Source organism: Calonectris borealis, chromosome 20, assembly GCF_964195595.1.
Source record: "Calonectris borealis chromosome 20, bCalBor7.hap1.2, whole genome shotgun sequence".
In the NCBI taxonomy this organism is placed as follows: domain Eukaryota; kingdom Metazoa; phylum Chordata; class Aves; order Procellariiformes; family Procellariidae; genus Calonectris; species Calonectris borealis.
Window position 1 is genome coordinate 1,773,474 of NC_134331.1, and position 12,311 is coordinate 1,785,784.

General features: G+C 54.0%; 1 protein-coding gene across 3 annotated transcripts in view; it reads left to right on the forward strand.

The window, feature by feature from the left end:
* SLC39A11 (solute carrier family 39 member 11) overlaps positions 1–12,311 on the forward strand; it is a 94,814-nt gene that overhangs the window by 5,068 nt on the left and 77,435 nt on the right. For all 3 annotated transcript variants that reach the window (XR_012676670.1, XM_075169403.1, XM_075169402.1), the window contains exon 4: positions 4,910–5,068. Coding sequence is in view for 2 of the 3 variants with exons in the window: in XM_075169403.1 (XP_075025504.1) it covers positions 4,910–5,068 (159 nt within the window). In the remaining variant the exon portion in view is untranslated. The remainder of the gene's footprint in view (positions 1–4,909; positions 5,069–12,311) is intronic.

The following is a 12,311-nucleotide window of genomic DNA, read 5'->3' on the forward strand; positions in this document are numbered from 1 at the left end:
CTCTCTTCCTCCCTGTGAGAAGTGTTTCTTCAGAGAGCGACGTTGCTCTGATCATGGACTGCTTCTGTTGCTCTAAGGGATTGCTGTTTAAAACACCATGTCTTTGATGTAGATTCCTTGCAGATATGTACGGGCTGTTTCTCTGAGCACTGGGGTAGAGCGAGGCAGCACTGAACTTCCTCTTCATCTCTGCTCTGAAAGCTGGGCTGCTGGGTTTAATTAAACTTCCCTTGTCCTCTGTCAGAGCCAGCAAACGTCCAGTTCCTGTGCTTTCGGAGGCAGGTATTGCTTCTAACCTTGCTGTTTTGGAGCTTAGCTCAGGATCCCTGATAGTTATCTGGGTTCCAGGGAGCGTGCGTGGTGCTCTCCGAAACCAGGATTGCTGGTGAAACGGTGTAACGGCTGGCTCCCTCTCCTGCTGGTAGCCATTTCCCTGCTTGCCTTCTGGGAGCTTGCGAAGCAAAATAAAACCAGAATTAATTAAAATCTTCTCTACCACTGCTGAGCCAGGAGGAGGACGTGGGACAGGGATGTCCAGGTGACCTCAAGGAGGATGGTCCGGGGTGCAGAGTGTTAGTTTAGGATAGAGAGAGCCGCGGCTCGGCGCTGCCTTCACCTCCATCTGCTCTGGGGAGCTGGTGGAAGCCTGGGCACGCGGTCAAACTGCCGTGCCCTGAGCCGGCGTGGGCCGGGAGCATCCCGCCGGCGACGCAAAATCCCCTTTTGGCACATCAGACCACATCTGATGGCCCCAGTGTCACCTCAGGCAAAGGGGACCAGCGCAGCTGGCTGCTGCGGCGTGGTGGAGCTCAGCGTCTTCCAGCCCGGTACCTCCGCTCAGGTGTCTGAGCGTTTAGCTTCTCTCTGCCTCAGTTCCCTTTCTGGAAATCGCGGATGATAGAGGGTTTTGTATGCGAAAGCCTCTGAGGTGATGTGTTTCCATGGAGACAAGGCTTCGCTTCCTTGGGCATCTGATGTGGAATTCTGGCTTTTTTCTTAAATACTGATATTCTTAAATCAGACCTTTTCTAGATGTTCTCCGTTATCTCGGTGTTATCCTGGAGGTGCTGTGCTCTCAGACATCGTAAACACTACATAAACACTCGCAGTCCTTCCCTGCAGCCTCGCATGGCTATTCCTTTTACTGGGTCGCAGTTTGATTTCTTCTTCTGTCCCAGGTGAAGCAGAAAATCATAAAGACACGCTCTTTAAACTGCACCAGGCACGTCTGGTATTGAATATTCCCTTTCAGTGCTCCTTAAAACAGCATCAGTAATTTATATGGGTCTACTGAGGCCGGTTCTCGTTGTTGGAGCCTTAATGAAGTCAAGCTAAAAAGTTTGGCAGGGAAAGTGTCCTGCCAGTCTCTCACCTTCCACTTTTCTTTCCCGTCCTGCCAAGGGGATTTCCTTCGCTCATAAGCGGCTTGGGTTTTCTGATCCGCACGCCATTAACGTGGCTGTTTCCCTTGAAGCTGCCGTTCTCATCTCGGTGATCCCACAGGAGTGTGGTGAGATGTTGCGCTTGCAGCGGACGAGATGAGGGCTTGAATTTTAACGCAGCGGTGTGATACCAGACTGGGATGTGCAGGGGCTCTCCCCCTCGCCCTGGGGTCCAGCAGGGCCAGCTGTGGTTGGGGACGAAGATCATTGTCCTGTATTTGCAGAATAAAAGCTCCTGTGTGGCTCTGAAGCTACGTGGGCTGAGCTGGGGTGGTGCTGGCTCTGCGGTCCGGGTGGGGAGGAGCGTTGGCACCCCAGGATTTGGGAGGGCACCCCCATCGAGTCCCTGCCTGGAAGGAGATGCCGGTGCCCAGGGGTCAGCGATGGAGACTCATCAATCCCTGGGAGAGGTGTTGGGCTGCCGTGTGGTTATAAATCCTGCTGCCTGGCATGTTTCGAGGGTTTCCCATCTGCGTGAGGTCACAGACCTGGATTCAGTCATTTTCCGTGGTGCAAGTTGGGTTTTGAGCCTGGGTTTTGTCTCCGGTTACACTGATGGATCCCAGGGAAGGGTTTGGGCTCCATCCCCGGGGATGCTTTAGTATGCAGCTGCCTTCTGCATGCTTTCTGCTCCCCCCCATCAACTGCGGCTTCTTTTCCCAAGAGCTGGTGGATTTACGGTGTTGTTGTGTCTTGGCTTTGGAGCGCGAAGTCTCTTTGCGAAAATGTCCAAATCCAGTTTGGCAGGAGGCGCGTGTCCCGGTGCCGGCGAGCCGGCACGCTGTGGGTCCCTGCTCCCCGTCTTGGCTGGGCTGAGCAGAGCAGGGCTGGTGCCAGGGGAAGGCTTTGTGCAGAAAATCGTACCCTCTGCCGAGGTGGCTTCATGTTTTATTGATCTGAGGAGAGCCCAGGCAGGCTGCTTCTCTTTTATTCCTGCCTCGGACGCCAGCCTGCCCGGTGACACTGGCGGGGTTTGGGTTCCTGTCCCTGGCTGGACAATTACAAAGATTTGAAATAGAGTGCGATTTTTGTTACTTAAATCAGGTCGCTGGCAGAAATCCTCACCTTTTTGTTCGTTCATGAGCGTCATCTGAGAAGGGATGCTGCTGAACCCGGGGGTAAGCGCCACTCTGGTGCTGACCAGGGTGGGCAGGAGCTAGCACCCTTGGGCAGGACCGTGGCGGCTCCCAGGCAAGCCCATGTCCCTCAACCCACACCGGCGCTCAGAGGCGGGCTGAGGGCAGGCACGGGGACATTGTCACTTCTCTGGCTGCAGGGCCGTGACTTCCAGCTCCCCCACCAAGTGGGGTCTGCGTAAAAGGGTGTGGGAATAAATCGCTTTTCCTTCCCAAGCAAGTGAAGGCGGCTGGTGCAGCTCCTCCAGCTGGTGAGGCTGGGGTGGCTTAAAGCTCCGTCATCATCTTCCCCCGGAGCCCGTGTACAGCGAAGCCGGTGGGAGCTCCGTTGCTGACTCTGGTGGTGACGGGATCTGGAGGCTGAGCAGTGTCAGGCCTCTGTTTTCCATGGGGAAATGGTATTTTAACATAAGATGACAATATAATTCTGCAAAGCCTTTTCCTGTTGCTTGTGTTTCCATGTTGGGGTGTGTGGTTGTTTTTTAAAGGAGGTGGCATTTGAAATACGAAGTTTGACAGCCGTGGTTAAGCCTGACATGACAGCCTGCCTTCTTCTTACTCATAGCGAGCTGAGATTTACACAATCCCGCAGGGACTGGAGTCTAGAGCAATAGGCCTCTCGTTCCTTTGTTAAAAGTGATTTAAAACGTAATAGTTCGTTACGCATTTCTCTTCCGCGGGCGAATACTCGTGCCATGAGAGCAAGCTGAGCACATCTCTTCTGAGCATCCTGCAAACGGGACTTCGTGGGGTGCTGGGGGGGGGCTGGACGGAGAGGTGGGGTCACCTTTCCTCGCGGCATCCCTCCCGCTGCTGTCTTCAGGCTTGCTTTGCTGGTTCCCGCTGGATCCTGATCCCGCACCCCTTTCTCCCAGCCAGGCAGGGCTGGGAGAGAGTTCGGAGCATCGCCTTGTCCACCCCGAGGCAACGCGGACCCCGTGTGCCCGTGGCAGGGCAGCGGGTGCCACCGCTTCTCTGCCCGTGCTGGTGCAGACCGTTTCCCACGGATCTCGGTGTGATTTTTAAGCCCATCTGTGCTTGTCTCGCTGACCTGCTTCCTCCCGGTGCGTGGTGGGACCGGTCCCCGGAGCCGGCCACAGCTGAGCTCCCGCGGAGCTGAACGGCTGCAGGGGGAGAAACCGGGGCCAAGGGCGTTGTGCTGGGCTGATAACTTTTTAATTAACCCGGCCCAGTATGTCGGGCAGCAGAGAGGAAGAGATAAAGTGATAAAATGCATGTTAATATTATGTTCGTTAGTATAAGCTTGTGAAACTGGTGCCTTGCTTGGCTTCCTGTTCTCTACACTGGGTAACACCCTGAGCCACCAACTCCGAGCAGGGCTGGGTTGGAGATCCCCACAAGTCCCAGATTCTGTTTTTCTATGGTCTTTTGGGTAGCTGTTCCTTCACCCTCCCTGCTAAGCAGCAAGCAAGGGAAAAAAGCACTCTGCTACTGGGAAGGTTTATTTTCCTGGTGCAAACCGTGTTGGTGAAACACCCCAGTAGGACTTTGGTGGTGCTGGTCTGTGCCGGGAGCTGGCACGTTGCTGTTTGGGATGGGAACTTGTTCTCCTCCCAGCCTGGGCGCTGTGGCTCGGACACTGGGACAGGAGCAGCCCAAGCGTTGGTCCGGGCAGGAACAGAGGAGTTGCAAAGCCTTCCTGCTGCGGTTGTCTTGGTCTGGGGTAGCGAGGTGGGGACTAAACCACAGCGGGCTTAAGTCTGCGTAGCAAAGCCTCAGCTAGCTTGGAGATGGCTCTTTGGCTCCAGGCGTTTTCCAATATTTATTCTTTTCCTGCATGAGACCAGGGCTGTGTTTCCTTCCTCCCCTGCCCGCTCTGAGGAGAAGCCCAGAGCTGGGTGCAGGATGGATGCGGTTCACCCCGGCTTTGGCAGGAGCGCGGTGGCCGGTGGGGTCACGGACCCACTCCTGTTGCTGCAAAACACCCCAGGGGGAGGGTGGTTTTCCTGCTCCCGTGCTCTGCCGTTCCCGTTTGAAGGACTGTTGTGGCTGTGCTAATCCCACGGAAAATTGGCCTAATGAGCTCGTGTCGTTTGTTTGCTGCCTTGGACTTTGGAGCCAAAAAAAAGCACTTTTGGTGAAAATGGGGAAAAACCTCACTTCTCCATCCTTCAGTGATGTGTTCTGTCGGGAAGCGGGTTTTGATGGCTCTGCTGGGATGCAACGGCCACGCAGCTGGTGGGGCCGGGCATAGGGGTTTCCTTGGCTGGAGGGGGGCCGCTGGCAGAGGTGCCAGCGGTGCTGCCGTGTGCCAGACCTTCGCGGCATCGGTGCCTACGTGGTTCTCACCGCTCCCCTTCTGTCTTCCAGGTCATGCTGGCCGCTTCCTACTGGTCCCTCCTGGCCCCGGCTATCGACATGGCCGAGGAGTCTGGCAGCTTCGGAGCCTTCGCTTTCTTCCCGGTGGCCGTGGGCTTTGCCCTGGGAGCAGCTTTCGTGTACTTGGCCGACCTGCTCATCCCGGCGCTGGTAAGTAGGCGTTCCTGGGCCGGGGGCTGCTCTTCCTTCGGCTCTGCTGTGACAGAAGCTGGATACCGCTTGGTTTCTATCACAGGTTTAATGAAACTGTGTTATCTCCGAGACCCCGGGTGGCTCTGCCAGTGCTGAATGCAGCTTTAGGCTGTCTGAGCTCTTTTTTTTCCTTCCTTTTTTTTTTTTTTTTTTTTCCCCCTTCACGCTTCTGCTTTTGTTCTTTTCACTGGCAACACTTTGCAAACAGTTCAGGTGTGACCTTCTGTTTCAGCCCAGGGGTTTAATTTGCAGAGCTGCCAACCCTCTAAGCATTTCAAAATTGAATGAACCATCCTACTGGCGAAGAGTACTATTAAAAAAATAAATAAGTCAGAAGCTATTGGATTTTTACAGCTGGAAACCCAAGAATGGCTTAGTTGGTAAAGATATTTCCAAAAACTTCCAAAGAGCTTTTTAAATTTTTTATTTATTTTAGTGGAAGGGGGGATTATCTGTGGTTATGAGTAAGGAGTGTGAGGCTTTCCATTTGAAGAGCCGGTAACCCTGGCGTCCAGGGGAGCCCGCAGCATCAGCCTTCCCCGCTCTCTTGCTTTTTGAGCCTCTCATAACAGGTACAGTCAAATGCATCCTCAGCTATGAAGAAAATTGCTTAATATTATGGTGTGTCGCTTCCAGTGCAAATGGATGCATTAGAGTAAAGAACAAATAAATGAAACGACAGCGGTGTCAGACGGCTGAAAGCCTGGCCCCCCTCCGCGCTCCCTGCCTGTCCTGGCTCTTCTCAGGGCTCCGAACCCTTTGCAGGATGTGGCGGGGGGCCGGGGGCTGCCGTCGGGGGGCCGGGGGCTGCAGACGGGCAGCCGGAGCCCTTGGAAGCCGTTTGCCATCAAACCCTGCCTTTTTCTTCTGCTCTCAGTAATCTGCGGTCTCTTGCCTGCGTTGGCCGTAGGAGCGAACACCCTCCTTCCAAGGTGCTGGACGGGGCCCGGGTGTGTTTGATCAGCTGCCCGAAGCTGGTGTTTCCCAACAGGGGAGATAAACACCTGCACCGCAAAACCCGCTTCTTCCTGACGGCCGGCGTTCGCCTCTGCTGCGTTTGGAAATGGGAGCGTGTGGAGGGGAAGGAGCGTCGGGGGAGTGAAATTCTTGCGTTGCAAAGAGCAGGATGGGGTGGTGACAAGGGCGGCCAGCGTGCACGGTGGCGAGGGAGACGGCCTTGTAGGGAGCAGTGCAATATATAGAAAAAATTCACAATTACAGCTTGCTTTAAATCCAGTTCAGATACCAGTGGGAGAGGAGCTGTGGCCTCCTCTGGCTCGACTCAGCTGTTTGCACCGTGCGGGAGAGCATGTGCCACCACAGGCTTGTCCCTCGGGACTTCTGGTCGCGGGTGCGTGTGCCAACGCCGAGCTCGAAGAGGGTTTACACCCCTGGCTAACGCTGCTGCCTGCGTGTCGCTTCCCGCAAAAGCGGGTGTCCCTGCGCTGGGGGGGCTCCTCAGCCGATAGCAGGCAGGACCCACCCTGTTGGAGTTTGTGCAAGTGCAAAATGCCGCCTGTCCTTGCCCCGGGTGACGCGGGCAGGGTCAGGAGAGCTGGGGGTGGGTGGGGGGCTCCTGCGCTCCCTGCCCAGGGGCAGCAGTGACGGCTCCTGGGGCTGGTCAGAGACTCGGCGCTGGGCAGGGGATGGGACTTTTGGGATGCTTTAGGATGAGGATGGGGTAGCGAGAGACTTGGCGAAGTCACGAGGGATGCTGTGACAGGAGCACGGGCAGAGGTTAAGCTGAACATGTTGAAATGAAAATCAGCAAGTGCCTGGTCAGTCCTGAGCCGTCCTTGGGGCTCTGCTGGCAGGGGAATTTGGCTGACGATGCATCTCCCTTCGCTTGGAGCCCAGACTTCGCAAGAGCCAGTGCTGCTCAGACAGGGCTTAAGCCATTGCGTTTCACTTCCAACAAGTCTTGCTTCTTTCTAAATCCGTGAAAATCTCAGGGTTGGTTTTTTTCCACCCCTCCACTTAAGGTCGGGCGAGGAAGGGATGCTGGCGAGACTGCGGGGTGTGCTGTCCCTGGGAGGGCAGGCCGAGGGATCCGTTTTTAGCAGGCTGCTCTTTGCACAGAGCGCTCTCTCTGCCTGGCACTCCTCCATAATTGGTTTGCTGGATAGCAACAGGTACTAAAAGCTTTTAATGACTCCTTATCACCCCAGCCCTGCTCCCCGGGGAGGGAGCAAGGCTTCGCTCCTGCTGCAGCCCCACTGGGAGCTGGGCGGCTCCGATGGTACCCAAGTGTTTGCTCAACGGCAGAGCTGGGGCCAGCGGGAGGGTTAAACCTCGAAGACAAACTGGTTAATGATGCCGAGCAGCCGTAGTCATTAAATTCCTTACAGAAGACAGATCTAATCTATTACATCTTTATCTTTTGCCGTTTCCCTGTGTGAAGCCTTTAACGTGTATGTTTGTCCTTTAGCTGAGTTCATGGAGGAGGAGATGCTGACCCGGGAGCGTTTGGCTTGGCTGGTGGAGGACAGCAAACGGCAACGGGGCATTCGGGCACGCGTGGAAAGGGAGACCATTGCAGAAACAGACCTCGGGAGTTTTAAAAAAGGGGCTTTCCCGTATTTTGGCAACTGTCTCCGTGCATGTCGTGTTCAGCCAAGGTGTGTCTTTACCGGCTGCGTTGGGTCCGGTGGCTGGGGAGGCGGCGGCAGAGCTGGTTCTGCAGCAGGATGTTGCTATAGTTTCTGGAATATCTTAAACCACGAGCTAACAGCCTGTCTGTCTCTTCCCTCCCTGGCCCCGGTGATCCGCAGCAGGTTTCTCTCCTTCCTTCGCTCTAGTTCAACCTTACGGCTACTTTTTAAATAAGAACTTGGCTTTCAACTGGTATTTCAGGAGGCTTCTGGATGGAGAGGGGCAGGTGATGGGGGAGTGTATGAGATGCTATTGCCTTTACTAAAAAGGGTTGGGGCTGAGGGTCTTCGATGCCAAGACCCGAAGCTTTTGAGGGAGAGTGTACTTAAAAATACTGCTCAGTGCCGTAGGTCCCTGATCACTGAGTAGCTATTTTGGGTCTACTGTAATGCATAAGAATGCTGGAATTAAGTATTGTTCTCATCCTTCAAATCTGTCTTGCAGCTCTGCTGACTTGGCTGCGTTTTGTTCAGTGTGATGTTTTATTGGGTTTCCGTGATGGGTTTCTTGCTCCGGCCCCCCTCTTGCTGGAGGAATCCCACAAGAGTCCAGAGGACGCATCCAGCCCTGACTCCAGTTTTCAGACAGTCCTTGGCTGCTTTTGCTCCTGAATTTTCACGTGCACGTGTGTTGCCTTTGTCTTCAAGCTGCCGGATCCCCAAGACCTCTCCCGGCGGTGCTGCAGGCATTCCCACGAGTGTTCCTGTGCCCACGCGGATGGGTTTTGAGTGGGATGCTGGGTCTGGGCGTAGTGTTGAGTGCCCATGTTGAAGCTGTGGCTTCCAAGAGCTCCCCTGCTCCTGCCTGTTCCGGATCACTGCCCTTAAATGCTCCTCGGAGCAAGTGGGAATTCACAGGCGTGATGCTGGTGGGACTGGGAAGGTGGCATGGGCAGGGGAGAGGAGAAAGCGAGCTGGCCATAGCGGAAGATAATAAACCCCTCGTGGGCTGCACGCCAGCTCACCCGTACCTGCCTGCCCACGTGCTTCTATTAACCGCCTTATTTTTTCCAGTCCCCGGCTGCATGACGTCCTCTCGGCTCCGCAATCATTACGCTAAATAGGATAATGAGGCTTAATCAGCTTCATCTCTACCTCTAGGCTTCATTTTGCTCAGAAACATCTGTCTGCATACAGAAAGCAGCTCTATCGCTCCCTTCATGGTGGGTGCAGGTCTGCAGCCAGAGCCGAGCTTGGTCCAGGACCTGGGTGGGTGCTGCGGCATGGGGGGGTCTGGGGCAGCCCCGGGGTCTCCCCTGGGAGAGCTGATCAGTGTTGAAGGTGGCTCTGGGGGAGGGAGAGGAGGGCAGATGTTGCAGGAGAACCAGGAGTTAATATATAATCCAGGGAGAGAGCTGATGGGCCATTACTCAGTTATAACTAGGAGCCTGCCAATACTTCTCGTGTAAAAGATGATTGGGGACGGGAGGATGGGGAGCCAGGGCTGTAATTCTGTCCTGGAAAGACCATCTCAATTGGATTTTAAATTTTTTTTTCTTGTCAGCTAGATACAGGGGTTTTTGTTGTGTGTTTTTTTTTTTTTTTTCTGAGTACAGAGTAAATCAATAAAGCTGCATGTGACGGGTGCACCATTCCTTAGATTTAAACCAAATAGTAAGTAAAGTGCCTGGTAAAAGCCTCTCGCCTGGGTTGGTGTGCTCCGCGGTGCCAGCACTGGCCCCTCGTGCTGTAGGAAGGACCAGCGCGGCTGAAACCCCTTCCCGGGCATCCAGGGCTTGTGTTTCATACCTGTTTTGAAATATTTTGGGCTGTCGTTTGCAGCTGCATAATGGTTTTCATGAACAGGCTGAGGACCTTCACGTGGGATGGATGAGAGTGGAGCGGGTGCGTGTGTGTGTATGTTTGTAGTAGGAGGCTGGATCCCGTTAACCCTCTCAAAATGTAATTGCGTTGTGCTCCTGCCCTCTTCTATTTTTGCAAATCGAGGCTTGCAAACTTTTTTGGAATATAGTCTGGGATTGGGCATTTTGCACCGTGAACTTCAGGCTATTTTTGGCGAGCACCCTCGGGAAGGATGTGAGAGCTTGATAAACAGATATCCAAGGGATACTCTCCCGTTTAATAACGGTGGTGTCTGTTGTTTGGCTCAGAATGTGCCTCGAGGATGTATATTTTGCTTTCTAAATCTGTGCAAGTCACGTATTGGGGGAAAGCTGAGAATAGTGCGTGGATGGTGAAGCTGCAGGAGGGGGAGGAGAGACCATCACGCCCGCTCCAGGCGTAGTTGCACATTATTTAAAACTGCAATTTCTTTCTCAGGGCTAAACCACAGCCGGATTAGACTATGGGAAGCATCTTTTTTTGGGGGGGCACTAGGTAGTGATTCCTAGCACATACCTGGCGTACCAGGGTAACGAGGCAGGGCGATCGTTAGTGCCGTGGGTGCAGTTCGAGGATGCTGGTGATCCTCCTGGCTCGGTGCTTCCACCCAGCCAAGATGGAAAGCTTTTAATGCTGCTCTCCCTTCTGATTTGCATGGAGCTGGATTTGATGGGTTAATTATTTCATGAGGCAGTAAAAATGTGCTGGGTCTTGTCGCTGGTGTTAATTTATAATCGGAATAAAGATTCCTCTTATGCAATTTGCTAATTCCTCCGAGACATGCCCATCACAAGTTCCCATTCTTAATGTGCTTTTTCCTGTTCATCTGTGACTCCTAGAAAGTTAATTAGCTGCACATCCTCATTGCCGTAGTAGGTAGAAGCTTTTCCGATTCCAGCATTAACCAAGGGACATGCCTGTGTGTGGGGCGTGTGTATCTTCTGGCTTATTACATTTCTGAGCGTGGGACTGAAACGCTGTCCAGAGCAGCGCGGGGACCCAGGCACGGTGGCGTGGGTGGCATCTCGCCGAGCTCAGCCTGGCAGCTGCATGTCTTGGGCCACATAATCTTGGCAAAATGATCAAATAAAGGGGTGCCAGTGAGGTGCTTTTGGTGGTCTGGGGCATGCAAAGTGGCTCTAACTTTTTTTTTTTTTTTTTACATGCAGACTGTGTTCAGTCTCTCCTGGTCCGAGCTCCCGGCAGCCCTGCCTGCTGGCTCCCGCTGCCTGCAAAGCCTTCCCGCATCTCGGCATCGCCCTCCCGGCGAGAGCCGAGCTGGCGTGGGGATGCCTGGATGCAGAAGGTGGGAACGGGCAGTCGCGCGAATGCACGATTGCAAAGCCGTGTCTGCGCTGTGCTCGTGCGGCCCTGAGCTGGGGGCTTAGCCCCCCTCAAAGCGGGGGTGAAGCAGCCCCTCGGGGGCAGACGGCCCCGCTGCCATCGCTGCGCTTTCACAGCCCTCGGCCGGGTCGGCGTTGCACCGAGTCAGCCCGGATCGGAGTTTTGCTCGTGCAGGGCTGCAGGAGACGAGCCTTCGCCTCGCGGGGCGGCTGAGGGTGGACCAGAGGGACGCGGTTGGCATGGGCTGGCATGAGCTGCAGCTTGACTTGTGCATTCCTGGTTTGCTCTGATTTCCTTTGCTTAGGGGAAAATAAATAGCAGCCCTTCTGTTTGGTTTGTTTTGTGGCATTCTGGCCCTTTTCCCCTGGCTCTGCAAGGAAGGAAGGATCTGGCTCTGACTGAGGAAGGGGAACCTCATCAGGGAATGTAGCAAAGCCTTCTGTTGGGGAAAGGTCCTTCCCCTTCTAGCTCTAAATAAATAGGAGTACCTGGGCATGAGTTTTAACTTACCAAATAAACCCAACCCAACTCTTCCCGATCCCAGGTTACGGATCTGTGCGGGACTGATGCCTGGGACTGGCTCCCTGTCTCCTGTCCCAGGCAGGTGGCAAGGGCAGGATTTCAAACGTGATCCTTGGTGCTGACCGCAAAGCCCACCCATGGAATCCCCTGAAAGTCCCTTTTAGAGTCCCCCTTCTCGAGGCTGGCACCCAAAACCCCTAAAGGTTTATTGAAAATCTGTTTGCCCGTATGATCTGTGGGAAGCCTGCCTGCCCCCACCCCTTCCCTGCCCAAGTGCAGTGGTTTTAGTGATTGAAATCCAGTTGTTGCTAGATAGGGTGAAATTATTTGCAAAAAAAGCACAAAGTTGTAATTATACTAATTTTTAGAAAGGCATTTTGTTTTATTAATGGAGGTAAAGGGTTATTTACTTCCAGAGTGCAATTTGTCAGCTGCTCTTAATTATAATTTTCTCTCTTTTAATGTTTTTTTGAAATGCTTAATGCATAATATTTGAAGCCCCAAAGCTAAAGCTGAAGAGCAGAGATGCTTTGAATCCAAGTCAGGGTTAAATTCCCCTCCCACCCTCGTTAGGTTCATGGGGACAATCGCTAACGGCGCTGACAGCAGATGAAGTCCGGCGCGGTTTGACGCTTGCAGCAGCGTGGCTCTGCGGGCTGACACAAGGTCGCACGGGCAGCGAGGAGGTGAAAAAATCCCCCTGAAAAAAAGCGGGGGCTGAGAAAACTTGGCTTAATTCCTTGTTCAATGAGCTCCTGCACTGGATACGCGTTTCTCCACCATTCCCGTCTCCGTTATGTCCCTGTGCCCCTGATAAAGCTCCTCTTTCCCCCCTGGTTACC